The sequence below is a fragment of the Mustela nigripes genome, chromosome 13, assembly GCF_022355385.1.
Source record: "Mustela nigripes isolate SB6536 chromosome 13, MUSNIG.SB6536, whole genome shotgun sequence".
Lineage (NCBI taxonomy): Eukaryota > Metazoa > Chordata > Mammalia > Carnivora > Mustelidae > Mustela > Mustela nigripes.
This window is the reverse complement of record NC_081569.1, coordinates 98159701-98187008: the sequence shown is the minus strand read 5'-3', so window position 1 is coordinate 98187008 and position 27308 is coordinate 98159701. Positions and strand designations below refer to the sequence as shown.

The following is a 27308-nucleotide window of genomic DNA, read 5'->3' as shown; positions in this document are numbered from 1 at the left end:
CAGAGTCCTGATGGAATGCAAGATTATGTTTTCTGAAATATCATGTCTCTGCCTATTCAGGCTGCTTTTAATTTTCTACATATATCGTATTTTCTAACCACTTAGAAACTTAAAATCTATGCCGCGTATACCAGAACACTAGAAAACAACATGCCTGATTAAAGAGTACTGTTTTTCTGTCATCTCAAGAAAAAGAAAAAGATGTGTAAGACTCTAGCCTTTTGACTGTACAGATCAAGAACACATACAGTGACACAACTATTCATTGGAACATCAATAAACACAAAGTAATTAAAATTTTCTATCCAGAAATCACACTTATCTCCAGCTTTAATGAAGTGCTTAGAAAAGTTTATTTTGTGCTTAGACTATTTTTCTAAAGCAACACAAAATTATTATACATCCAAACTCTGCAATAGTAGAATATTTAATATTCTAAAGGCAAGGCCTTTCAAGAAAACTGCTGTACATTATGATACTGTGTAAGTCTAATGAATTCACACAGAAGCAGAATCTAGACAAAAGAGGACATTACAGAAACTATTACATAATGGACAAGTGATTCACTCTGAGTTATGGTTTTCTCCCTTCTTGTAAATAATACAATTCTTACTGCCACCCAGTACCCCTCCCCAATTTTGCTTTAAGGTAAAAATTCTGTGCTCTAACTCTCTATAAAGTAAAACCATACTAAATGTCCCATACTGCTGATGTGCCCAATTGTGAAATACAACACAATAAAAAGTACAGCAGAACACAGATTCTGTATGTCCAAAATGTAAGAATGCTATGATTTTTTAAACAGCAAGCATATACAGACTTTGTAAAATTAAGAACTTTGTGAGGATGACTATACATTGAAAACATACACTAAACAATACTTTTTCCTGAGTAGAATGCTAACTTTATTTTATATCAAACTAATTTTCTATGAATTTTCAAAATGTAAAATATCAAGGCTTTTCCACAACATCAGATAAAAATCAGGAATGTTCACCTTCATATCCAAAAAAAAAAAAAAAAAAAAAAAAAGTTCAAGTAGAAGTTCAACAGAATGATATAAAATCTGAAATGGCCAAAATTTTAAATGATCGGTAGACAGCTCTTCAATTTTAAGGATCCCTCAGCCCACTTCGGTTTAAAACAACAAAAAAGGGCTATTTATTAAGAATGAAAAATATTTCCAGAAAATTATCCAATTTGGAAAATGAAAAATGTAATCCATGGTTAAGAAAAATACAAATTGTACACTGAACGGGGGGAACAAAAACGATAACCAATCTTTACAGGAATCAAGACAACACCATCGACTTATATAAAAACTTCCTAAATCAGTAGCATATCCTGTATTATCACATGTAAAAAACTGTAATTAAGCAAGGTAGTTTTTATTAGTTGCATAATCTAAAAATATGATGAAATTTTGGGCTCTATCTCTAAAACCACCAGAGTTGTCACTGAAATACACATTTCTTGAGACAATGGGCAAAGTTCCCATTTATGGGAAATATGTTCTTTTTTTCACACAGTGAAACTGAGAAAAATTATACCAAATGAGAAATCTTTTTCTCCAAAGTAATCTCCTTAACTACCTCAATAATGCAGTGTTCGGGAAATGTAATTTTTCAACTTAGAAAACTTGAAACAGATTATTAAACAAACATACTGAAATCTTATTGCTTGGCACCACATTTTTCAAAAAATTAAAGAATTGTTTAAACCATCACTGCCATTCTTAAATCCTATTTCAAACATTTTTATGCATTTTTACATAGTGCTACTTTTATTTTCTGAAGGTAGTCTGTTCAATCTAATGACAATCTAGACTGAACCCTGCAATGTACAAGCATGTCACAGTTTACTTCAAACCAAAAGAAATGTTCAATCTTCTCTTTTTGCCAAAATATTATGGTATTAATAAAAACCAACTAGGATTTATCTGTGGCCAATGAAGGACCCACAGAGCGTTGTCTTATGGCATTCTGTGCAAAGTCTTTGTTTGTTCCTTCTTTACTTCCTGCTTCCTCTTCTGAAACATCATCTTCATCATCCTCTTGTTCCTCCTCCACTTTTTGCAAAGGTTGAGATTCTGGTAATAATTTTTCTTAAAAATAAAGACCAGAGGGAATTAAGAGGTACAAACTTCCAGTTATAAAATAAGTAAGTCACTGAGATGAAAAGTACAACATAAGGAATACAGTCAGTAATAACATAACAACATTCACGGTGAGCATTTAAAAAAAAAAAAAAAAAAAAAGATCAAGACCAGAAATGATTTTTGTTGTTGTTGTTGCTGTAACAGATCTGCATTAGAGTAAAATGAAGACATAATTCATATGCCCACAAACTGCTTTGCCACTTATTTATCAACCATAAGTTTAGATTTCCAAAAGGAAAAGTCACCTTTAAGAGTGACACCATAAACACAAAAAGTGGTTAGGAAGATCCATTTTACTTACCAAATGCATTACAATTACCTGCCTGTTTATGAACCAAACTGAAATTAATAAATCAAAATTAATGCTATGAATGTGGATGCTGTAAGAACATGCACTGCATTCACTAGAACCACCTTAATTTGCTATTAAATCTTCCAGTGAACAAGTACACTGAAACAAACTCCAACACTATCCTTGTTTCAGTTCCCAGGCGAACAAGAATGAGACATTTACAATTGAAGGTTATATTCCCATCCAGGTTTTTTCCAGGGAGTTTCAGAAATGTTCTTCCTTACATACATAATTTCATTAAAATATAATTACAAATAATAAAATGTACAAATCTTAAGAGTACAGCACAATGAATTTTTAACTCTGTCCACACACACATACCCTTTCCATTTTTTTAACAGGCCTATTGATAGTTCGCTTAAACTTAGAACATACCAGGTTACTAAGAGATACAGAACTGGGCCAAGGAGCTTCAGCCTGTTCAATGATCCTAGACTGCCCCTAATCTTGGGCAATCTAGAAGAGAGTAGGGAGACGCGAGGGTGCAAGGCAGAAGAAAACACCAAAGTGATTACCACATGGTGAACAATCTGTTGTTTGGGCTGGCACCCCTCTTTCTGTTGGGTTAATAGCCCCTTCCCTGTACCACAGAGCATGTAGTTGTGGTAAGCACCTGTTACAGTTCACAGTAGTGGTTCTCCACCAGGGATGATTTTGCCCCACTCCCGCCCCCACCCTACACCCCTGGCCAAAAGAACATTTAGCAATGTATGGAGATATTTTTGGTTGTCACAACTAAGAGGAGTGGTGGTATTTCCAACCAGCGGGATGCTGCCGAACATCCAACAATGTACAAAAGACAGTCTGTCACAAGAATTAACCAGCCCAAATGTGAGACGTGTCCAGGTTGAGAAACCCTGATTTACAGTGGTTGTTCCAAACAAGTGAGCTCTTTACACTAGTAGAGTACACCACAATTTTTTAAAGATAGGCGGGTATAGTGGAAAAGTGTATCTCCTCCTTACTCTGGATTGTGAGCTTAATCATTTTACACGAAGGACTAAAAAGAGCCAAAAATGGAACAAGCTAAGGCATAGAAAACAAAGCAATTCAGAAACACAACATCTTAACATTTAAGCCCTAGGATCCAGCCATCTCTGCCCTCAGACTTCCTTGCTCCCTGAGGCAATAAAGTTCTATTTTGCTTAAAGCTGGACTGGGTTGGGTCTTTCCCTAGCAACTCAAAATCTAAGCTAAATACATCCTAGAAAACAACTTAAATCATGTGGCCTGCTATAGAAGGTGCGGTATCACACTGAACTGTGGTATCTATCAGTCGTGCCACAGATAACTTAAGAGACGAATTTGTTAAGGTTTTTCAAGTGATATAAATATTAAATGTACATTCACCAACTTTTAAATTGTCTTTTACAAAGTAATCTGTGCTTGCATTTCTTTCCCTAGAGGTCACTGGCTCTTGCTGGATAAAATGATTCCTTCCCCTGTATATGTCCTTTTCAGTACTGACGTAATGATCGAAGAAATGAAAAGATAATCTGTAAGTTATCAGCAATCTCCACTGACTTCATTTCACGAGTCCTGACCTCAGTAAATCCTAAATCATGAAAGGCAGCACAATGAAAATGTCATGCCAACAGTCTAATTTAGGCCCTAATCTCCACTGTCACTTTTGTGTGACCCTGGAAAAATATTTCATCTCTCTGAGCCTTACTTTCTTCAACCACAAAAAGGAAAGAGTATCATTTATGAAATCCAGAGTTACAGGAAAGTGAAAGGGATTGCGCAATGTGAAAGTTCTTTATAAACAGCAAAGAGGGGGGCTTCTATAACACTGTAATTTTCAAGATTAAATGCAGGTTTGAGAGTGAATACTTCTAATTATATAAACTCATCTTGTAGTACCATGTCAATGCCACTCCTAAATCAGCTACGGGAATTACTTTTCCCAATATCCTACCGTAAAAACAGACTTGGCTAACATACAAAGAAAAATCTTCAAATGTGGTCATTATAATAATGAATGACTTCAAGAGCAGAATATATTCAACTTCTTCTGATTCAAGTATACTCAAATGGATCCAGGAATATGATGGCTCAAATAAAATGACATCAGATCAATGTCATTAAATATCTACAAGTTATATGCAATGTTAAAATTTTCTACATCATAAAAGCCAAGAAAATAACTGTTTCAAAATCCACCAGGCTGTCATTCTTACATGAAATAAATATTTCCCTGCCCCTTCCAATATAACCTATCATTCCACATTTAGAACACTAAGCTAGAAGGGCAATCTGTTAGAGCTGTGATTGTATTAACAGAAATGAACAGGATTACAGTGAATAAAAAATAAACACTAAAAACCATACTTACTGGAAGGGTATGGCTGTGGTCTGCGCCTTTTTGAAGGAAAAAGGCAATCTGCCACAAATATCATACACTAAAAAAACAAACAGAAGACATCTCAATGTATGTGACAGAGCTAGTGTAACTATATTAAATTATCAGATGTAAAGGATTTTTTCCTAGTACTCTGAAAAACTAAATACTTACAAGTCCTAGTAGTAGTCCTGAAAGCAGAGTTGCTAAAGCAAAAACTGCATATGATCCCCAAACTGGTAATCCAAGGTCTTCAATAAAATAGTTATGGCAAGTCTAAAATGAAAATTAAAAAAATAAACTAAAAACCTGGTTGTTTAAAATAAAGGGGTGGTGCCAAAAATGTTAAGAATAGAAATAAAACTTTAGCCCATACCCGGATCCACATAGAGAGCTGAAAGAGTGCAGACATACTGCTCATCCTGAAAGAAAGGAGAGAGCCCTGAGAAACTGAGTAAATCGCACAGCTTTGAAGCAGAACGTGTGTGTATCTATACCTTCCCTTCTGGGTAAATTTCTATAATTTCTCTGACATGATAGATTTTATTGCTAGTGTTAATCAAGATTAGTGATACATCACTGATTTCAAGCCTGTATTAAAAAGTCTCATTAATGAAAATTAATCTTGAATTGTTGTCACTATGTGATGTCCTCATAAATAAAACACTTGGTAACTTTTTTCCTTTTCCCGATTGCTTTGCCATTAGACTTTCACCTGATGATTTCTCCAATATACTCTGAATAACAGCTTACAAGCTCTATGGAGCCAGTTAGAGTCAAGTGTACTGTAAGCCAATGGCAACTCTTATTGATCCTTAAAATTCTTCAAAAAATGACCAGAAGAGGGATTCTGAAGGAAGAACTGGGAGCACTTGTGGAACTGATCCTTGAATTAACCCCCTTTTGTATTACAATTAAATAAAACTTATAATACATTAGTTTGATATAGCTTAATGATATACAAAGAAATTACACAGGAAATAAATACTAATAATATAAATAAAAATAATTATTATTTTCACATAAACCCAAGTAGTTTAGATGGGCAGTTAGAAACGTATGCTCGAGAACTAAAAGGGTTTGTGGGGTCCCAACTGTTTCCCCTCCGGTGCAGGTGTTGCTACCAACACATAAACTAATTCACACCTAAGCGAAAGTTCCTGTACGCAGGATCACCTAACCCATTGCCCATCATTGGGGGGGGTGACCACAGTAACACTTGAAAATACCTTTTATTTGGTCCACCAAGACCAAAGACATGGACTGTTGAATCCCTGAGGATTCAACAAAAACTTACAAGCAACCCCTTCTTCTACTGGAGAAGGGAGAAATCATTTATGAGATTTCAAATTAACAGTCAGTTGCATTTCGTTCAACATAAAAAAGTGATTCAATCATATTCCTTCTGTTGTTTAAATTGCAAAATGGGAAGAGGAACAAGGAACTGAAACAAAGCACTACATAGCCTCACTACAGTCAGCACTAATTAGGCTCTATCAGGAATATTAGGTGCCTTAACTGGGTTGGCATGGTGGTTCAGTAGGCGGAATTCAGACAAATACAGGACAATTCAATTCAGATTCTCACAGGAAGAAAGATGTAAGGGAAAGGTGCTAAAGACAAAATTCTATTTCAATATACTGTTTATGGATCATCTTTCCTCCACTCCCAGAATCCACAGCATTTTTCTCTCTTAGACCATTGTGTAACAACCCCCCCCCCCCCATCCTCCAAGAGCAAGTGTGGTGAGAAGATAGGAAGAGATAGCTTAATCACACCAGCATGAGTCCATGAGGACCTCAGCAAAACTCAGTTATTTCTAGATGTCTCTCAAAAACCTGTGAGGCCTTACACCCCAACAGGTAACAGGAAATATGCTAGCTGTCTCCAATTCTTACTACTCCATATATCTAGCTATATATATTAAGCCCAGTGGTTACTCAGGCCATTAGGATCACTATTCATCCATACATTTATTATTATTCATTATTTTTTTGTTCTACCCATTCAGATGGGTAGAATAATTCAATCACATTAAGAACTGAAATCTAAAGGTAGCAAGAGGAGGTATATGTTTAAAACTTCTTATTTCAGTATTAAGCTCAAATGATAACTTTACCCATCATACTGCTCAAGACGATTGATTAGTTTCTGATGATAGAAATGACCATAACCCTCAGTTTGTTTTGTGAGATTAAGAGTCACTTATGGTTTGTGGGTTGTTGGGGGTGGGGGGGCAGTTGGGAGAAGGGAGGTGGGGTGATGGACATTGGGGAGGGTATGTGCTTTGGTGAGTGCTGTGAAGTGTGTAAACCTGGAGATTCACCCACCTGTACCCCTGGGCATAAAAATATATTATATGTTTATAAAAAATAAAAAATTTAAAAAAAAATGACCATAATCCACAGAGCTAAAATATTCCTGAAAAGCCTTTCAATTCTAGTGAATTCCTCCTTTTAGCTTAACAAGGATCAAAGTATTTTTGTCTCAGAAGAGAAAAAAACTAAAAATATCACAGCAAATATGAATGTACCTTAAGGGTCCAAGAATTAAAACCCACTATAAATGCTTTATTTCTACAAAATGTAACTGGTCCAGTTAATTCTGAAATAAATAAAAGAAAAATCCTCATACTTACAGAACAGAACCTGGACCAAACCATGATGAAACAGGTTCAATACTCTTCCACTCTTTCTCGCTGATAAAGTTTATGAAGTCCTTCTTAGTTCTTGGGCCATGATAGCGCCTAAATTCACCATCTTTACAACTAAAGAGGACCAGAATCATGTATTAAACAGAACCAAATAAATAAACTTTGTATTTGTTTTGCTATTTTTAACCTCATTTTACAATCAATCCTTATATTCAAAATCATTAATAATGCACAAGTAACAAACTAGTTGCACTCATAACATCTTAGCTTCAAATTTATTTAAACAAGGTTATAAACAATCATAAGCCTTCAGACTAGTCTTACCTTTCCAAATAATAAAACAATGAAATAATAAATCAATTATATCTCAATAAATGTGTGATGCCCTTATAAAGGAATGACTACGAAAAGTTGTTAGAACAGTGTCTGCACGTATTAATTACTAGTTACTTCTAAGTATATAGGTTAAAAAATTTAAGGCATTTTTCTGGTATTTTCAGCCCTAATAACATCATCTTAACCATGCTACTTTAAATTACTGAAGGTATCTGATCGTATTTCCCTTCCTATTTCAGTCATTCTACTCTACAGTCTACTTTGCATTCTTCCTGACAGCCCCCTCCTTCCTTCCCATTCCCTGTGTATGGAGTTCTCATAGGTTCAAAAATGCTCTCTCTACTCTTACATCTTCACTATTTCCAAACTACCCTCAATAATACTGCCAGTCTAATCCTATAGAATACTTCTCTCTTTATCACATAAGTGCAAAAACTTTCAAGAGCTCCCTACTACCTATAGTAGGGTTAGAGGATCCTTCAGTCATTCAGAGTCAAAGACCACAAAAAAGCCCCCCCACCCCCAAAAAAACTTTTTGTAAAGGCAATGGCATTTGAGCTGCTTTTGAAAAATAGGTAGAAGTTCAACAGGCAAAAGAACAGGCATGATAAACAATGTAAGCTAAAGAAAGACAGGAAATTCCAGGTAAGTTCAGGGGATGTTAAGAACTAAGAAGGAAGATGATAAAAATAATCAGCACCAGTTAATGATGTTTCTCCACATCAGGACATGTGGAGAAAAGGACTGAGTGAAAAGGGACAGTAATACTTATGGTGACATAAACAGACACAGGGAGTAGGGAAGAATACAAAGGTAGAGGGAAACAGGCATTAACATGAAAATAAAAAAGATGACCAAAAAAAAAGGTGCTATAAACACACAAAGAATTGCCAGCTTGCTTTCATATTTGAAATGAGAAGTACCTCCTGGCATTCAACTCACCAGCTAGATGAACTTTAAGGTATCAGACAGGTACAGGCATACCTTGGTGGTATCACAGTCCCACCCCAGTAAAACAATTATCACAATAAATCAAGTCACAAGACTTTTTGGTTGCCGAGTACATGTAAATATTTACTATATTATAGTCTATTAAGAATGCAATAGCATTATATCTTTAAAAAAAAAAGTATATTCCTTCATTTAAAAATATTTTATTGCTAAAAAATGTAAACCAGCATCTAAGTTTTCACCAAGCTGTAATCATGGGCCACCATAAGAAACAGAGTAATGAAAAAGTTTGAAATACTGCAAGAATTACCAAAATGTGACACTGAGACACAAAGTGAGCAAATGCTGCTGGAAAAATGGTGGATAGACTGGCTTGATACAAGGCTGCCACAAATCTTCAATCTGTAAAAACTGCAGTATCTGGGAAGCACAATAAAATGAGGTATGCCTGCACAGAATGGAGATTTCCTATCCCCAGTTTATTAGAAAAATTCAAACTAAAAGATCTGATACTAGAAACTACATAATCTTGCTCATTCCAATTTAGCACTGTCATTTCACCTACTACTGTCCGAAGACTGAGCTACAGCCCTTTCTTAGCCAATTTTTGAACATACCATGTCCCTATTTATGACCATTCATGAGATTATTCAAAGGATGGAACGCTTACTTCTGTACTCTTTTGAAAATTCAGGGTTGTGTTCACATCCCCATTTCTCCAGGAACCACCCTAAACCCAGTGATTTTTTTTTCCCTCACCAAGCTTTCTACAGGACTTAACACAACTCTGGGCTCATAATCATTTATTACGCTATATGGTATCACACCATTTCATGTGAACACCCTCCAAAATAATTACAAAGTTCTGAGACCAGGGACAGTTTGATACCTCATCCATCCACCTAAAGACACCTAGGATAGCGCTAAGAGCAAAATGAGCCTTACTAAATATAATGCTCTTTAAACATGATCCAGGCCAGAGGCCTACTATTCTCATTATACTATGATGCATCCTTCTCCATAACAAAGAATCTTCAAATACTTACTGATAAATAGTAGGAAGAGCAGTTATGATAAATCGTCCACTCAGCCCTAAAAATGATAAAGATTAAAAATAAATACAAGAAAGAACACACAACAGATTTTATATGAGCCAACAATCACTACTTAAAAGTTGATTCTAGGGGTGCCTGGGTGGCTCAGTGGGTTAAAGCCTCTGCCTTCAGCTCAGGTCATGATCCCAGGGTCCTGGGATCGAGCCCCACATCGGGCTCTCTGCTCAGCAGGGAGCCTGCTTTCCCCTCTCTCTCTGCCTGCCTCTCTGTCTACTTGTGATCTCTGTCTGTCAAATAAATAAATAAAATCTTAAAAAAAAAAAGTTGATTCTGAATTATTTAAATACTAACGGGGAAAGCATATGAAATTATCCCTAAAAACAGCTGAGCTTTGTAACAATGAAAAAAAATCCCAATTACATACTGAAAGCAACTTTAAAAAAAATGAACACTATTGTATATTATCTCAACTAGAAGTACATAAAAGTTTGACTACTTAAGTGATCTGAATATGTATTTATTAACATTTGGTCATTTATACCACTGTATGATAAGACTACCAGCGATAAGTAATGGGGAAGCACAATTTAACAGTAGTCTTAGAAACATCTAAAATCAAATGAAATTGCATTTGAAATTCGAAAAACAAAGGCAGAGTCAAACGTTTGTTAAAAATGGAGAATATTTTGGGGCGCCTGGGTGGCTCAGTGGGTTAAAGCCTCTGCTTTCAGCTCAGGTCTTGATCTCAGGGTCCTGGGATCGAGCCCCACATCGGGCTCTCTGCTCAGCAGGGAGCCTGCTTCCTCCTCTCTGCCTGCCTCTCTGCCTACTTGTGATCTCTGTCAAATAAATAAATAAAATCTTTAAAAAAAAAAAATGGAGAATATTTTGAACCTTTTATAAGATGAGTAACAAAAAAAAAATTAGCCATGTGTTAGGCAATAACTTAAGTAACGATTAATCTATGCCTCAGTTTTCTTATCTGTAAAATGGGGATATTACCTACCCCACAAGGTTATATGGGATTATACAGGATAAATGCAAAACACTCGGAGCAGTATCTGTACTAGGTAAGTGCTCAATAAACTTTAGCTATTATTGCCATCTGGGGTGGGAACAGAGTCAACAATCTAGGTTTATTGTGACCAAGAGCAAGTATGATGAGGCTGGCCTAAGAAAGAAGTGTCCTTAAGAACAGGCCTGCCACTTATTCAGGAGTATGTCTGACTCCACAACCATGATTAAAATATACAACCATTTATTAAAAGCATGTCCTCAAATCACAGGTATTAAATTTGAAACCCAGTTCAGAAATTCGGATCACTCGTCAGGGAACATGATCTTGGCTCTACACAGAACCTCAACCAGATTCTTATTCTGAAGCTTGGTATAGATGCAAATGATGGCTTGGCATCCACAGTATTCTAGGACTTCTTAAAGGCATCTTACACGCTAATCTGGGCCCTGGGATACAAAGGAAAGAAAGATCAGGGGCAGTTAAATGGGCAAGAATGAGGAGAGGGTAATGTTTCCAAGGTCCCTTAGAGCAACACATAAAAGGAATGAGCTGCATATACAACCACAGACCTGCTTTCTACAGCCACTGCACAAGGATCCCTCCTCAGAGAGGTGGGTGAGTCAGCTTAAGTAGTACAGTTATGTTTTCAAAACCTAATGAAATGTAGTTAAGACCAAGTGATGTGGCAAACAGGATGAACTTATAAACCCAATCTGCAAAGACTAACCACAGACCTACAGTACCTGGCTGCTCTGTGACATCCACTTTTGCAACATTGACCTCAAGATCTTCTCCCCATTCAGCAAAATCTTCCCATTCCGGTTGAAGATTCTGACAAGCAGGACACCATGGAGCGTAACTGAGAAACAGAACAGAAAAAAAGTTAAGCACTCTAATATGATCATATGGAGATAAAAATTCTAAGTGTATAGTTCATGAAGAATATTTTATACAAAAACAAGATAGCAAAGTGACTAATTTTGTGAAGATGAAAAAGTTTCAACTGTGGGTATAACATTCTGGAAATCAAAATTAAATGATAACGCTAATCACAGAAAAATAATTCTGAGAGTAAGTTCTTAAGCCACAAAAATTAGTTCCTAAGTTCACATGCAAAACAGCTCTTTAAAAACCTATGAATTTCTCAGGGTCCCTGAGTGACTGAGACAGTTAAGTGTCTGCCTTCAGCTCAGGTCATAATCCCAAAGTCCTAAAATCAAGCCATGCATCAGTCTCCCTGCTCAGCAGAGGGGAGTCAGCTTCTCGCTCTGCCCCTTCCCAGACATGTGCTCTTTCTCTCAATTAAAACAAAAACAAAAACAAAACCGAAACCTTTGAATATCTCCCTAAGTATGTGGCCACCAGAAACCTCAAAATCAAATTTGGAGTTCACTGGTTTTAACAATTTGCACTACAGGAGTCACACACGGGAAAAATAGAAGTGCCCAGGGCTGAGGTGAACAAGGAAATGCACGGCCCTACTTAAGAGGGGAACCATCGGGGCGCCTGGGTGGCTCAGTGGGTTAAGCTGCTGCCTTCGGCTCAGGTCATGATCTCAAGGTCCTGGGATCAAGTCCCACATCGGGCTCTCTGCTCAGCAGGGAGCCTGCTTCCTCCTCTCTCTCTCTCTGCCTGCCTCTCTGCCTACTTGTAATCTCTCCCTGTCAAATAAATAAATAGAATCTTTAAAAAAAAAAAAAAAAAAAAAAAGAGGGGAACCATCAGGAAGGGAATTATAGCTAGGTAGCAGCTCTATCTTATTTAAAAGAAGCTGAAAATCTCCATTTTTATGTAAAAATGCTACCTCAAAACTTAACCCAGACACAAACACTAGGCAAGCCAAACAAAATTCCTTTGGCCAGCCCTTGGTCAGCCAGTTTCTAAGACCTCGGGTTTACAAATCTATGGGTAAGTTTATTAGCTTTTTAATTACTCCTCTGATATTCCACATCTTTCAAGGCCCTGATTTCTCTCTAGGGTTTTATTCTTCACTTTATTGTATATCATCTTCTAATTTGCCTGTTTTTTTTTAATGGAACCAAGAAGAATAAAGTGAGTACTTGTTGAAAACAAGAGTACAGTTTCTAGATTTCATTATATTTGAACTTATTTTATGAAAATAGAATTCCTAAAAGTAACTGGCGCTATAAAACAAGACTAGTACCATACATAAAAGTCCAAATCCTTAACAAGAGATTATATTTCACTGTAAGTATCTCTGTAAAAAAAACTGATCAGGATGGATGTAATGCAAATAACAAACTTGTAATAAGAGCAGACTATCAACAGGACTAGTACCGGGCTCTGTTTTCAGGTTCCTTTTGTTCTTAGATGATTTTAAAGTCTTAACCTCAAACTCAGAAAGCTAAAGGAAAAAAAGAATCGGTATATTCTAATTTCACAGAGCAGTTCTAAATTCAAATCTAATAAATTTTTTACCACTGTATAGTTTGATCAAATGAGCTAAAAAAAAAAAAAAAAAATTCATGCATTACTTGAATAAGCTAAATTTAAAAAACCTCATGTAGGGGCGCCTGGGTGGCTCAGTGGGTTGAAGCCTCTGCCTTCGGCTTGGGTCATGGTCCCAGGGTCCTGGGATCAAGCCCCGCATCGGGCTCTCTGCTCGGCGGGGATCCTGCTTCCTCCTCTCTCTCTGCCTGCTTCTCTACCTGGTTCTCTGCCTACTTGTGATCTCTGTCTGTCAAATAAATAATTAAAATCTTAAAAAAAAACACAAAACCTCATGTATTACTTGACTGTATTTTGCATATAAATTCATAATCACTATTGTTTAATATTCATGAAACTATGAATATTTTATTGACACAAGCTAAAACAAGTTATTCACGACAACAAAAACCCAATGTTGTCTCTGATTAGATTTCCTCTCTCCTGTAGCTTCAATGGTGTCTGAAAATTCATTTCACTAAGTTACAGATTACGTGCACACTACATAAACATTTTTCCCTATCTTTTCCCCCATATAAATGTTCTGTGCCTTTTCGATTTTATGACTCGATAGAGTTATTGATTTGGCCTTTTGCACTCTCCTTTAGGAACATCCACCTCCATCCATTAACTGGCAACCCAAGCATACAGAAAAACTCACTGAACTCTGTTAAAGAAGGGGGCTGTTCTAACAATTATTGCATACCTACTCTTGGGCTTTGAAAACAGAAAGGAAGCCAGTATTGCCATACTGGGCCAGATTAATGATGCCTTTAGGTATTTCTCTCACTTGTAGAAAGAGGAAAATAATACCCATCTTACAGAATTTGTAGAGAATTAAATAGGATAATGTATAGAAAGTGGTTAGCAGTGTTTAGTACAGTTAACACTCAGTAGTGGTGTTTGTATCAGTAATACCACCACCACCAATTTAGCAACTATAGCAAAAGCAGGCGGTTTATTTTCTACCTATGCAGAAGAGACATTATAAGAGAATCCCCGGAAATATATGATTTCCTCTGAAAAGTAAGTGATGACCCGGTGGTCTTAAGAGTTTATAATCACACTCATACATTAATTTTTTAAAGCAATATCACTTGGAGGTAAGAGTAACAATCCAGGATACTCAGTACTTTGCAAAAACACACATCCAAAGGAAAACTGAGATGCGGAGAAGGAGAAAAGAAAATTTAACAATAACCCAACTTGAATTTACTCAGTACCTTAAATAAAAATATACCCAATCTATAAAATAAAAAAGGAGTCTCAAATTCCTTTAAATGGAGTTTTAAAGGATAACTAGACAAAAAGAGAAGCGAGGTTCAGCTCAATTTCCTGTTTTGTAAAGTTTGATATAAGGTAAGTCTATTAGATTGTGAAGAATTATTCTAAAATAAGTAACTGTATAGAAACTAGTCAAACGAGCCACCTCCACCCCCAAATTCATGAGCAGCTGAGTGAATTCCAAGTTGAACGCCGTCTTTTAGGCGCTAAAAACAAAACTACGGTGCACATTTTAGAAGAAACTTCATATTCCCCGGTAAGAAACGAGGAGGGGGTGGGACCAAGCTGATCCGAAGAGGAGTTAAAGGATCTGAAGAATCAGGGACGCCTGCTCCACGGCTCGGAGCGGAGTACTGGAGAACCTGGGACCCGCAGGAGGCGGTGAATGCAGGTGAAGTGGGGTGTCCAGACTCGGATCTAGGACACTGGCATTCCGGCCCACCGAGGGGACCCGAGACAACGGTCCCACACTCACAATTCTATCATCCACTCTCCTTGCAGCAACTCTTTCCAATTCTCGTCCGTAATGATGCGCACGTCGCTCCGCCGCCCGTGGGTCCAAGGAGCCCCCCAAAGCAAGAGCAGCATCATTGCCACGGGAACCACGGGACTCCCGGAGGGCGTCATACTGCAGCTCTCCCACCCAACAGCAAGCGCGGCAGCCCCCACCTCCGCGCAGCCGCTCCTCACTTCCGCCCTCACGAGCTTATCTGCTCATGCGCCTGACCGCGCGGTCAGCGCGCACGCGCGCGCGTTCCTGGGAACTCTCAATGCGCATGACGAGGTCGGGTCCTAGTGAGTTGGGTTTGTGGAAAAGCGGAAAGCGCGCCTATCCCTAGTGCGCATGACAGAAAAGCGGTCTCTTCCCACCGCCTCCTGAGCCCCAGTACTTTTGGGAAGGGGAAGCGCAAGCAGTGGGCGTGGCGTAGGAAATGGGGAGGGGCTTCGGAGACGACTGGCTTTAAAACTGTTTCAGCATTTTGGCGCCAAATAATTGGTATTCATACTTACCCAGGCCGATTGGTAAGTTTACACAGTTTCCAGTTAACTGCCCTTCAGAGCTTTCATTTGCTTCTTTCGAAAACTTTTGTAGTAAAACTAATGAATGTTGGACGCTTGGGTGGCTCAGTCGGTTAAGTGGCTGCCTTTGGCTCAGATCAGGATCTCGGAGTTCTGGGATCAAGCCCCGCCCTGGGATCCCTGCACCGCGGAGAGCCTGCTTCGCCCTCTCCCTGCTGCTCTGCCTACTTGTGCTTTTTCTCTATCCCTCTAATAAATACATAAAATCTTAAGGAAAAAAAACTAATGAATGTTTATGTAAATCAACGTATTGGTTTACTTCTGGGGGATTGCAGACTGGAAAGGTGCACAAGGGAAACTTAGGGGATGCTTTTCACATTCTTTAACTTGGTCTCAACAGTTGGTTACACGAGCGTGCACATAAAAAACCATCAAGTCGTACATGTTGAGATGAGTGCACTTTATGCACTTTAAGGTGTATGTTGTCCCTCAGTTTGTTTTTAAATGTAGTAGTTACAGAGATGCGACATCTGAAATTCAAAACACATAGGCTTATAATATTTGAGATATTTTTTCTCTCAAGCATTTGTAAATGCAAATTCAAATGAAAATGTGCACTGTCTTTAGAAAGTCCTAGTCAAAGGACAGTCTTTGTCAGTAGATCTCCTCACCTCATATTCTTGCCTAAACTCACTCCAGTTGGCTGACTTCCTCACGCCTCCTTCCACTGAAAGGCACTTTCTAGGACAGTAGTGATCTGCATGTTAACAAAGCTGATTATTTCTTCTCAGTATTCATCTTACTCCACTAGCCAGCAGAATTCTACAGTCCCCACACTTGAAGCTGGTTTACTGTCTTTCTTCAGTAGAGCCTCACCTTGATTGCTTTTTTTCTCCTTCCTCAACTAGTGGCCGCTTCTTGGCTGGTCCTCCTCTATGTGATTCTAGTTATCGGCTTGCCCCAGGATGCCCTTCCTTATCCTTGTATCCACACACTGCTCCAGGTAACCTCTGTCTGGTTGTATACCTGTCATTCCTGCTCTGACCCTTCTGGGAACTTTGGACATATGTATTCAACTCTTTGCTGGACAGCTATTGGATATCAAATAGGTGGTTTAAACATAACGTGAACAAAAAATAAAATTCTTGATTCTCCCTCTCCTAGACTTCCATCTCAGTAAAGAGCCCCAAGGATCATCAGGTTCCTCGAGACAAAAATTTACATTTTAGTTCTTTGTTGTTTTCTCTCTTTACCATGTCCTCCATCAGCAAGTCCCAAAAACTCGATCTCCAAAACATAGCCTGAAACTGAGCACCAATTCCATCTCCAGAGCCAACACCCTAGTCCAAGATTCTATCATCTCTTGCTTCTACTATGATGATAGATTCCTAACTGATCTCCCTGTGTCCTCTCTTGCTTCTCTAAATAAGATCAAGACATTTTTCTTTAAAACTCTCCAAGTGCTTCCCACTTTATTTAAAATTATGTCCAAACTTCTTAAACTCGTTACTATCACTGAAGAAGTCCTACATGATCTGAAACCAGCCCAACTGCTCCTTCATGTAGTACTTGCCCTCCACTTCTTTACCCTGCTACACTCCAGTGGTTCCCTGAAGATGCCAGACTTATTCCCACACTAGAGAATTGGCATTGGGTGTTCCCTCTACCACACTACTTATCCATTGGTCTTTGTATCACTCCATTTTGTCATTGATCTCAAATGTTACCTCTTAAAAGTCATATTACCCATCATATTAGTCCACTCCAAATCTCTATAATGTTAAACTGATGTCCTTGTTTATGATCTGATTTCTTTCCTCACTCATTAAGAATATAAGTTTCAAGACACCTGAGTGGCTCAGTCAATTGAGAGACTGACTTGATTTGAGTTCGGTTGTGATCTCAAGGTTATGGGATGGCTCCACACTCAGCACAGGGTCTGCTTCTCCCTCTCCCTCTGCTCTTTCCCTCCCCCAACCCACCATGCTTAAGCTCTCTCTCTCACTCTCTCTTAAATAAATAAATAAATAAATAAAGTGTTAAAAAAATTTAAGTTTCATGACAGTGGAAAACTACTTGGTTTGTTTACTACTATAATCTCTAAAGTATAGTGCCTAGCCACTATTAGAAGTTAGTACATAATAGGTGCTCAGTAAATATTTGTTGAGTGACTGAATGAGGAAAATCATAATTAAAGATATGCCATGCTTTTATTATATCATATGAGCTATATTAAGGAAGAATGTAAATATATCCTTATGTGTAATATAGAGATAATGCCTGCTGTTTATACTCGCAGGGTTGATAAGAGGATAAAATGAGTATTCTTTTAAACTGTAAGTCATTCAAGGTAATTAAAATTTTATTTTAGGGGAATTTTTAATATTACAAGAAAATGCACTTATGGCTAAAATGTGCAAATTACCAAAGACTGTAAAGTGAAAAGAAATACCTTCTAAAATCTTTTCCCAGCTCCTGTGAGAATTTGCACCCTGTACGCAACTATTAACCTTTTCTTTTGTATGCTTTCAGAATTTTTCTATGCACGTAGACTATTTCTAAAAACAAACAAACAAACAAAAAACTGACAACAACCCAAGGACAAGAACAAAAACATACATAGGGGCACCTGGATGTCTCAGTCAATGAAGCATCTGCCGGAAGCTCAGGTCATGACCTCAGGGGCCTGGGGTGGAACCCCGTGATGGAGCCCTGCATTGGGCTCCAGGCATCAGCTATTTACTAACCAAGTATTTCAATATTTTATCAACTGGTGCAGCATTACTATCACAATGTAACTGAAGACTTAAACCAGGCTAGGGCTGTTCCTCTTCTTCTGAGAGCTAGTTTTTGACTGTTTTGGTTTTTATATTAGGCTTCGGGAGAGGAGCCACTGATGATCTAGTGTCACTGTTATGGCTTACGACAAAAGCTCTCCAAGAAATACTCTTAGATTTGAATTACTAAAACCAGATTAACCTTCCTAACCAATCAACCAAATCATCAAGTCCTGTTGATTTTAACAACTAAACTCATCTCAAATCTCTCTCTTCATCCCACTGTCACAGCCCTGATATATGCCATTATCTTTTTTCTTCTGGAATCTTGAAGGGTTTCTTTTTTTCCTTTTTTATAATAATCTCATTATTGATATATAATTCATGAACCATACAGCACAGCCATTAAAATTTGTAATTTAATGGTTTTTAGTATATTCAAAGTTATGCAGTCATCACCATAGTCAGATTTAGAAAATATTTATCACCTCAAACAGAAATTCCACACTCATTAGAAGTCATTCCACATTTCCACCCAGCTTTAAGTAACCACCCATCTCCTTTCTGCCTCTGTGGTTTTGTGTACTCTGGATAGTTCATAGAAATGGGATAATATGTAGTTCTTTGTGACTAACTTCTTTCATTTAGCATAATGTATTCAAAGTTCACCCATGTTATAGCTAGCATGTATTAGTACTTCATTTCTATTTATTGCTGAATAATATTCCATTGTTCGAATAGAACATATTTGGTTATCTCTTCATCAGTTGATGGACATTTGATTTGTTCTGCTCTTTGACTTAGGAATAATACTGCTATGAACATTCATGTACAAATTTTTGTGTGGATATAGTGTTCTCATTTCTCATGGGCACCCACCTTGAAATGAAAGTGTTTATGATACAATATCTAAGAAACTATTGCCTAATCTAGGGTTACCTAGGTTTCATAAAAGAGTTTTTATAGTTTGGCATGTCTGGGTGGCTTAGTTGGTTAAGCGTGGGATTGAGCCTCACGTCATGCTCCATACCTGGTATGGAGCCTGCTTAAGATTCTCTCTCTCCCTCTCCATCTCCCTATCTTAAAAAAAAAAAAAAAAAAAGAACTTTATAGTTTTATCTCATTCATTTAGATCTTTGATTCATTTTGAGTTCATTTTTATATATGGTGTGGAAAAAGAGGTCCAACTTCATTCTATAGCATGTGGATATCCAGTTGTCCCAAAACCATTTGCTGAAAAGACTATTCGTTCACCATTGAATGGTCTTGGCAACTTTGTAAGAAACCAGTTGGTCATAAATGTATAAGATTATTTTTTTTATTTTTCCCCTGACTTTTCAGTTCTGTTTTGTTCATCTATATGTCTCCCTTGATGCCATTACCATACTGGTTTCATTACTATAGTTTTGAAATCAGGAAGTGCAAGTCTTCCAGCTATGTTCTTCTTTTTTACCTATTCTGAGACCCTAAATTTTTAAATCAGTTGCGTAATTTCTATAAAAAAGCAAGCTGGAATTTTGCAAGAAACTACATGAAATTTGTAGGTCAATTTGGGGGGTATTGCCCTTTTAACAATATTAAGCCTTCCAGTCTATGAACATAGAATGTCTTTCCATTAATTTATGTCTTCTTAATTTTTTTCAGCATAATTTTGTAGTTTTCAAATTAACAAACCTTGTAATTTTATTAAATTTATTCTTTTTGATGATAGTATTAATGCAATTGTTAATTTCATTTTTGGTTTGTTCATTGCAGCTGTATAGAAATGTAATAGAATTTATATTTATCTTGTATCCTGCAATTTTGTTGGATATGTTTATTTATTCTAATGCTTTTTAGTGGATTTCTTGGGAATTTTTTTGCATATAAGATTATGTGATCTAAAGGTAGAGATGGTTTTACTTCTTTTTTTCCAATCTAGATGCCTTTTATTTCATTTTCCTACCTAATTTCCCTGGACATGCAGTACAATGTTGAATAGAAGTGGCAAGACTAAAGAACTCTGTCTTGTTACTATTCTTAGGAGGACAGCATTCAGTTTTCATCATTAAGTATGAAGCAAGTTGGGTTTTTCATGAATGCCCTTTATTAGCTTGAAGAGATTTCCTTCTGTTCCTAGATGATTGTGTATTTTTATCATGAAGGAATGTTGAATTTTGTCACATGGTTTTTTTGCATTTATTGAGATGATCAACGACTTCTTTTATTCTATCAATATAGTGTATTGTATTAATGGATTTAAGCCAACCTTGTATTCCTGATACAAATTCCACTTGGTTATGGTATTTAGTTCTTTTTATATATTGCTAGATTCACTTGTTAGTATTTTATTGAGGATTTTTGCATCTATATTCATAAGAGATACTGATCTGTAGTTTTCTTTTCTTATGATGTCTGTGTCTGGTTTTGATATCAATAACACTAGCCTGGTAAAATGAGGTAGAATTGTTTATGAAGAATTCTATTAATTCTTTAAATGTTTGGTGGAATTCAACAGTGGAGTCATCTAGGCATGGGCTTTGCTTTGTGGGTAGTTTTTAAATTACTAATCCAATCTTTTGTTACAGATCTATTCAGATTTTTGGGCACCTGGGTGGCTCAGTTGGTTGGGTGACTGACTTGGGCTCAGGTCATGATCCTGGAGTCCTTGGATGGAGTCCTGCATCGGGCAGGGAGTCTGCTTCTCCCTCTAACCTCCACCCCCCACCATGCTCTCTCTCTTTCTCTCTTTCTCAAATAAATAAATAAAATCTTCTTTAAAAATTAAAAAAAATTAAAAATTAAAAAATTAAAAAGATCTATTCAGATTTTTTACTTTCTCTTATATCAGTTGAATATTTGTATCTTCCTAGGAATATGTCTATTTCATATAAACCATCTAATTTGTTGGTCTGTAGTAGTTCATAGTATCCCATAATAATCCTTTTTATATCTGTAAGGTCAATATTAATGTCTCTTCTTTCATTCATAATTTTAGTAATTAATAATTTAATAATGTGAGTTTTTTCTCTTTTTTCTTGGTCAGTTTAGCTAAAGGTCTGTCAATTTTATTGATCTTTTCAGAGAACCAACTTTCAGTTTCATTAATTTTTTTCTATTTTTAAAAAATCCTCACTTTTTCATTATTTCCTTTTTTTTGCATCTTTAGATTTAGTTTTTTTCCCCCCTCAAAGTATTTTAAGGGGGGGATTTGCTTTAATTTGAGATGTTTCTGCTTTTTCTAATGTTGGTATTGAACCCATAACCCACCCTCTAAACTCTGCTTTAGCTGCATCCCCTAGCTTTTGTCATGTTATGTCATCATTTCATTGATGTCAAGGTATTAACTAATTTTCCTTTTGATACCTTCTTTGTCCATTGGTTACTTAAAAGTGTGTTGTTTATTTCCACATATTTTTGAATTTCCCGAATTCCTTTCTGTTATTAATTTCTAATTTCATTCTACTGTCATCAAAGAGCATACATCATGTGATTTCAGTTTTTTCTAATTTATTAAAATCTGGTTTATAGCCTAGCATATGGTCTAGTCCACAGAATATTCAGTGCTTGAGAAGAATTTGCCTTTTTCTGTTGTTAGATGAGTGCTTTTTAGATGTCTGTTAGGTCTAGGTGGTATATAGTGTTCAAGTCTTTAATTCCTTGCTGATCATCACCTAGTGTTCTATCCATTATTGAAAATGGGATATTGAAATCTCTAACAGTTATTGTTGAACTATTTCTTTCTTCAATTATGACAGTTTGTGTTTCATGTATTTTAGAGCTCTGTTGCATATCTTTTTATAATTGTTACACATTTCTGATAGATTGGCTCTTTTATTATTAAAAAAAATTCCCTCTATATCTAGTAATTTTTTTTGTTTTATAGTCTATTTTGTCTGCTATTAGTATAGCCACTTGTGACTTTGTTAAATTAATACTTGTTGTTAGAGCCCTGGGTTATCAGATGGCAAGTTGAAGTTTAATAAAAGACCACAAGGGAAATTGAAATAGAGAAGTTTATTACAAGTCCTGGAAGAAGAAGAGAGTATGCCTTGAGGGTTGGTAGAGTGCTTTGGGGCTCCCGGACTAAGGCCAAATTGGTTGGCTCACACCAGAAAAAGCAGGATTTTGGTAAATTTCACAGGGTTTTTATCTTGTTTTATCTGTATGTAGACCCTGTTTTAAGTCCTAGGAAGAGGTTGGGGGACTGCTTATCACAGGGGCCACTAAGGGAGTCCTATCAGGAATTTACATTTATTTATGACTCTCTGGGCTATTATCTAGGGCATACACTCACAGGAGGGCCTAGTGTCAGCTCAAGGCCCCTGCAGGCTGCCTCACCACCCTAGAAGATGCCAAAGCAGCAATATTATGGAGTAGCTTAGCTAAGCTCTCTGACAACCTCACTGTGAGATAACATCTTTAGATGGTCTCACAGCTCTCCAAGCCAAGACAAGGAAGATTAATTATTCTTCTTTCCCATGTAGATGCAGAAAGGCAAAAGTGAGGACCATTCTAAATTTATGAGGTTGACTTTAAAATTTAAATTTAAAGAAGCATATTAAATATTTTAGAATGTTCTCATTCATGCATAAAATGTTTAAATGGAATTAGAGAAAATTCCAAATGTTCAAAGGGATACTGTCACATGAAACCCTAAATTAGAGTTAAATAAAGATCTGGCCATCTGAAGGATTATAATCACTGACATACTTGGCAAGTTAGAGGGGATTTGTAGCTCAAGATTAGCTTAAGATATATATTATTGCAGATGTCCACAATACATGAGGAAAGCTAAAGACACAGACACCAGACATACATTTTTAAGTCTGATCAATTTCAAAAGAAGAAAGAGAAGTGTGTTCACTTAGCATTGGAGTCTTTGACACAATAGCAGATCTTCCTGCATGGATGGCCAAAGGCAGAGAAAGGATCATAAATGTTAGAGTCAGGACAAGAAATGCTTGAACTGGACCTGGACAGAGATGGTTATCTGAGCACATCTCTGATGTCACTATTTCCCTGCCCTTGAGAATTGGTAGTTAACACAGAGCAACATTGCATACTAACTTATATATTTTTTAAAGATTTTATTTATTTATTTGACAGCAAGAGAGATCACAAGTAGGCAGAGAAGCAGGCAGAGAGAGAGGGGGAAGCAGGCTCCCCTCTGAGCAGAGAGCCCGATGCGGGGCTCGATCCCAGGACCCTGAGATCATGACTTGAGCCGAAGGCAGAGGCTTAACCCACTGAGCCACCCAGACGCCCCAGCATACTAACTTATGTTTACCTAGTACATTAATTATAGGGGGTTAAATATCAAATTTTATATATATATATATATATTTACATACCACACTTACACTAAAGTATCTCTCTGAAATTCAGCAATTATAGAAAATGACCTCTTAATTTTTGTTATGGGCTAAGTGCTTGTATCTCTCTGAAGTTTGTATGTTGAAGCCCTCTAAGCCCCTATGCAATGGTATTAAGAGTTGAGGTCATTGGGAGATCATTTGGTTTAGATAAGTTCATGAGAGTGGAATCCTGATGATGAGATGAATGCTTTTATAAAAAGAGGAAGAGACACCAGCGCTAGTTTTCTCTGCCATGTGAGGACACAACAAGAAGGCAGGCATCTATAAATGAGGAAGAGGGCCCTCACCAAGAACCAAAAGTGTCTGCAACTTGATCTTAGACTCCAGCCTCCAAAACTGTGAGAAATAAATGTCTGTTGTTTAAGCCACCAAGGCTATGGTATTTTCTTGTAGCAGCCTCAGCAGACTAGGATAGTCATTTTAAAAAAATTAAAAGGAGCAAGTCATGGTTTTTGTTTTGTTTTGTTTAAATTTTATTTATTTATTTTTGTGAAAGAGAAAGCATGAGTGCACAACAGGGGTGGGGAAGGGGCAAAAGGAAAGGGGGAGAGAGAATCTTAAGGAGAATTCATGCTAAGTATGGAACCCGACACAGGGCTTGATCCTATGCCCGTCTCTCAGAATTTCTATGTATTAGGACTTCAGGAATGACTTAATTCCTGGTGGTTCTGGCTCAGAGTCTTTCATGAAGTTGCCGATAAGATGTTGATCAAGGGACATTCATCTAAAGGTTTAACTGGTGCTGGAGGATACTCTTCCAAAGTGGCAGTTCATGTGGCTGAAATGTGGGAGGTACTGGCTGGTGGGAGCCTGTAGCACCTTCCCATGAAGGCCTCTCCATAGGCCACTAGAGGTTTTCATGACCAGCTTTTTCCAGAGTGAGCCACCCAAGAAAGCTTGGCAGAAACAGGGATGTCTTTTATCAACTGGCCTCAGAGGCTACTCACTGTTGGTCACTTCCACAACATCCTTTTGATCCCACACAGGTCATACCTGTGCAATGCGGCAGAAGACTACATGAAAGTATGATACAAACAAGCAAAGATTACTGGGGGACATCTTGGAGGCTGGCTACCACACCTAACAGCTCCATTTTACTGGTCATGATAGCTTAGGTCTGGTGGCGAAGAACCTGGTTCTGGAGTCAGACAAACCAGTATTCTAATTTTAATTGCACTACCTACTTATACTTTCCAATCCTCTGTTTCCTCATCTGTTCTATGGAAATATAGATCCACCTCATGGGTTTTCTGTAAGCATTAAATGAGTCAATGTCCACAGGATAATCTTTTCTGTCAGATCGTGTCATCTCCCAACTGAAAATCTTCAGACTTAGAAAGTCAACTAGCCTACTAGATCTTGACCTACCTGCAACTGACTTAGCTACTACCATTATTGCTGCTACTACTACTAGCACCACCACCAACTGATCTTGTTTCTTCTTGCTGTCTTTCTCCCTTCCTAACTTCATTCTATCCACTGGTCTCATTAGTCTTCAAACATGCTTAGCTCTCTCCCACCTCAGGACCTTTGTACTTGCTGTCCACTTGCCTGGAACACTTTCCCCTTATGTTTTCATTGATCCTACTTCATTCGGATCTCTACCTAATTGTTACTTCATCAAAGACCTTCCCTAACCATTCCTTTTATCTCTTAATCCTTCTTCACTTTTCTATTTATAGCATTTACCACTACTTGATATTATATGTTTGCCTATGTTGATTATTGTGGCTTTCCTTCATTAGTATGTCACTTCTGTGAGGACTGTGTCTCATTCACCATCTGATCTTTAGCATTTAGAAATATGCCTGGCTTACTACAGTAGGTGTTCCAAAAATAATTGTTTTTTTAAGATATTATGTATTTATTTGACAGAGAGAGATATCACAAGTAGGCAGAGACTCACGCAGAGAGAGAAGGGGAAGCAGGCTCCCTGCTGAGCAGAGAGCCCGATACGGGGCTCGATCCCAGGACCCTGAGATCATGACTTGAGCTGAAGGCAGAGGCTTAACCCACTGAGCCACCCAGGTACCCCCAAAAATAATTGTTTAAAAATTTAATAATGCATATGAATTACTCAGCACATTGCTTGACCCATGGCATCATGAGAATTCAGTAAATCTTAACAGACTTCAACTTTGTCATCATCAATATCTCATCAGCAACATTCTTCCCATCACCCCCCTGACCATCCTAGTCTCTCACATATATATATATATATATATATATATATACTTTACAATTTTCAAATTCCCTTACTATTTGTAGAAAATATGTTATATTTTTAAAGCAAAGCTGTAATTGTGTAGGTATAGTTGAAATGATTTGACAAGTAATAAAACTGGTAAGTACAAGGGGAGGATTTGTCTCCTGTATGTGACTTTTGTTCAGATGGTCTTGCCTGAGAATTGGTCTTTCTTCCCGGCAAATTAGCAGGCTTTCTTTAGGACAAACAAGTCTGTTATGAACAATCATTTTGACTTCATTTAAGATTTGCCTCTTAAAAGAGTCTTTAGTGATTGGGTAGAGCCCTGGATCTTTCTTGGCCAAGCTCTGAAGCAGAGAATCATGCTTTATGATTCTTTGACCTTGGAGTTGTCCTAGAAGCTTAGTGATTTCTTCTGCACACTCACTAGCCCTTTAATCTACCCTCACCTTCCCTGGCAAATCAGATCTCCATGCGAGGCTGTTTGCCTATATTGTGTGATCATGTTAACTATGAAAAGGCAAACTTTTGTCCTGGCAAAGGAACCCTGCAGGGGACCAGATTTGGTGTGAACAGTAGGCTTGGCACATGGCTTTGCCAGCAAAGCACAGGCTGAATTTAAGCCCCACTCAGTCCTTGGTTGGAGGCTCCAGAGCACAGTGGCAGGCCAGGGACATCTCTTGTTCCCTCTGTGCTGCTTGCAGACGGCACATATCTCCACTGTCATCCTAGGAGATGACCATTCTGCCAAATCATACTGAATACAGCAATCTTCACTGAGAGGCAGTCTAGCACAGTGGGGGCTGCAGAGTAAAATACTTAAGAGTGAGGGTTCTAAAGTCAGATGCCCTGTCCTTGAATAATGCCTCTACCAGTTATAATCTGAGACCTTAGACAAGTGATGTAATCTCTCTTGCCTCAGTCTTGGGTCATTGTGAGTCTTACATGGGCTATTATATAAAATCCATACTCAGTACATGTTATTTATTAATATAGGGTAGACTAGAAAACCTAGGAAGGCTGTTCAAAATGCTTCCTCATGCATTTAGGAAAATGCAGTTCCATTTAAGATTGCTTCACTTCCGGGGCGCCTGGGTGGCTCAGTGTGTTAAACCTCTGCCTTTGGCTCAGGTCATGATCTCAGAGTCCTGGGGTTGAGCCCCATATCAGGCTCTCTGCTCAGTGGGGCACCTGCTTCCTCCTCTCTCTCTGCCTGCCTCTCCACCTACTTGTGATCTCTGTCTGCCAAATAAATAAATAAAATTTAAAAAAAAAAGAAAAAGAAAAAGATTGCTTCACTTCCTTGCCTTCCACCCACCCTTTCTGGACTCAGCATTGAGTCATTGAGCAAG

General features: G+C 37.6%; 1 protein-coding gene, 1 long non-coding RNA gene and 1 other non-coding gene across 4 annotated transcripts in view; 1 reads left to right on the top strand and 2 right to left on the bottom strand.

The window, feature by feature from the left end:
* Positions 1–329: 329 nt before the first annotated feature.
* TMX1 (thioredoxin related transmembrane protein 1) lies at positions 330–15305 on the bottom strand. Its single transcript, XM_059373191.1, has 8 exons — positions 15072–15305; positions 11608–11723; positions 9838–9883; positions 7490–7618; positions 5228–5273; positions 5026–5127; positions 4846–4912; positions 330–2104 (listed from the first exon to the last, which is right to left on the bottom strand). The coding sequence occupies exons 1-8, from the start codon at positions 15221–15223 to the stop codon at positions 1929–1931; spliced, it is 834 nt and encodes a 277-aa protein (XP_059229174.1). The 5' UTR covers positions 15224–15305; the 3' UTR covers positions 330–1928.
* Positions 11370–11502, bottom strand: LOC132000474 (small nucleolar RNA SNORA70). Its single transcript, XR_009399332.1, has one exon. It is a non-coding gene; the product is annotated as a small nucleolar RNA SNORA70 (small nucleolar RNA).
* Positions 15306–15405: 100 nt separating the features above from the next.
* The window catches only part of LOC131998824 (uncharacterized), a 90565-nt gene continuing 78662 nt past the window's right edge, over positions 15406–27308 (top strand). For both annotated transcript variants that reach the window (XR_009398883.1, XR_009398882.1), the window contains exon 1: positions 15406–15619. This is a non-coding gene — a long non-coding RNA (uncharacterized LOC131998824). The remainder of the gene's footprint in view (positions 15620–27308) is intronic.

Coding starts and splice junctions, on each gene's coding strand:
- TMX1 (XM_059373191.1), bottom strand. CDS start 15,223: ATGACGCCCTCCGGGAGTCCCGTGGTTCCCGTGGCAATGATGCTGCTC. Junction 11,724..15,071: donor GGAGAGTGGATGATAGAATT/GTGAGTGTGGGA, acceptor TCTGTTTCTCAG/TTACGCTCCATGGTGTCCTG. Junction 5,128..5,227: donor AGCTCTCTATGTGGATCCGG/GTATGGGCTAAA, acceptor TTTTCATTTTAG/ACTTGCCATAACTATTTTAT.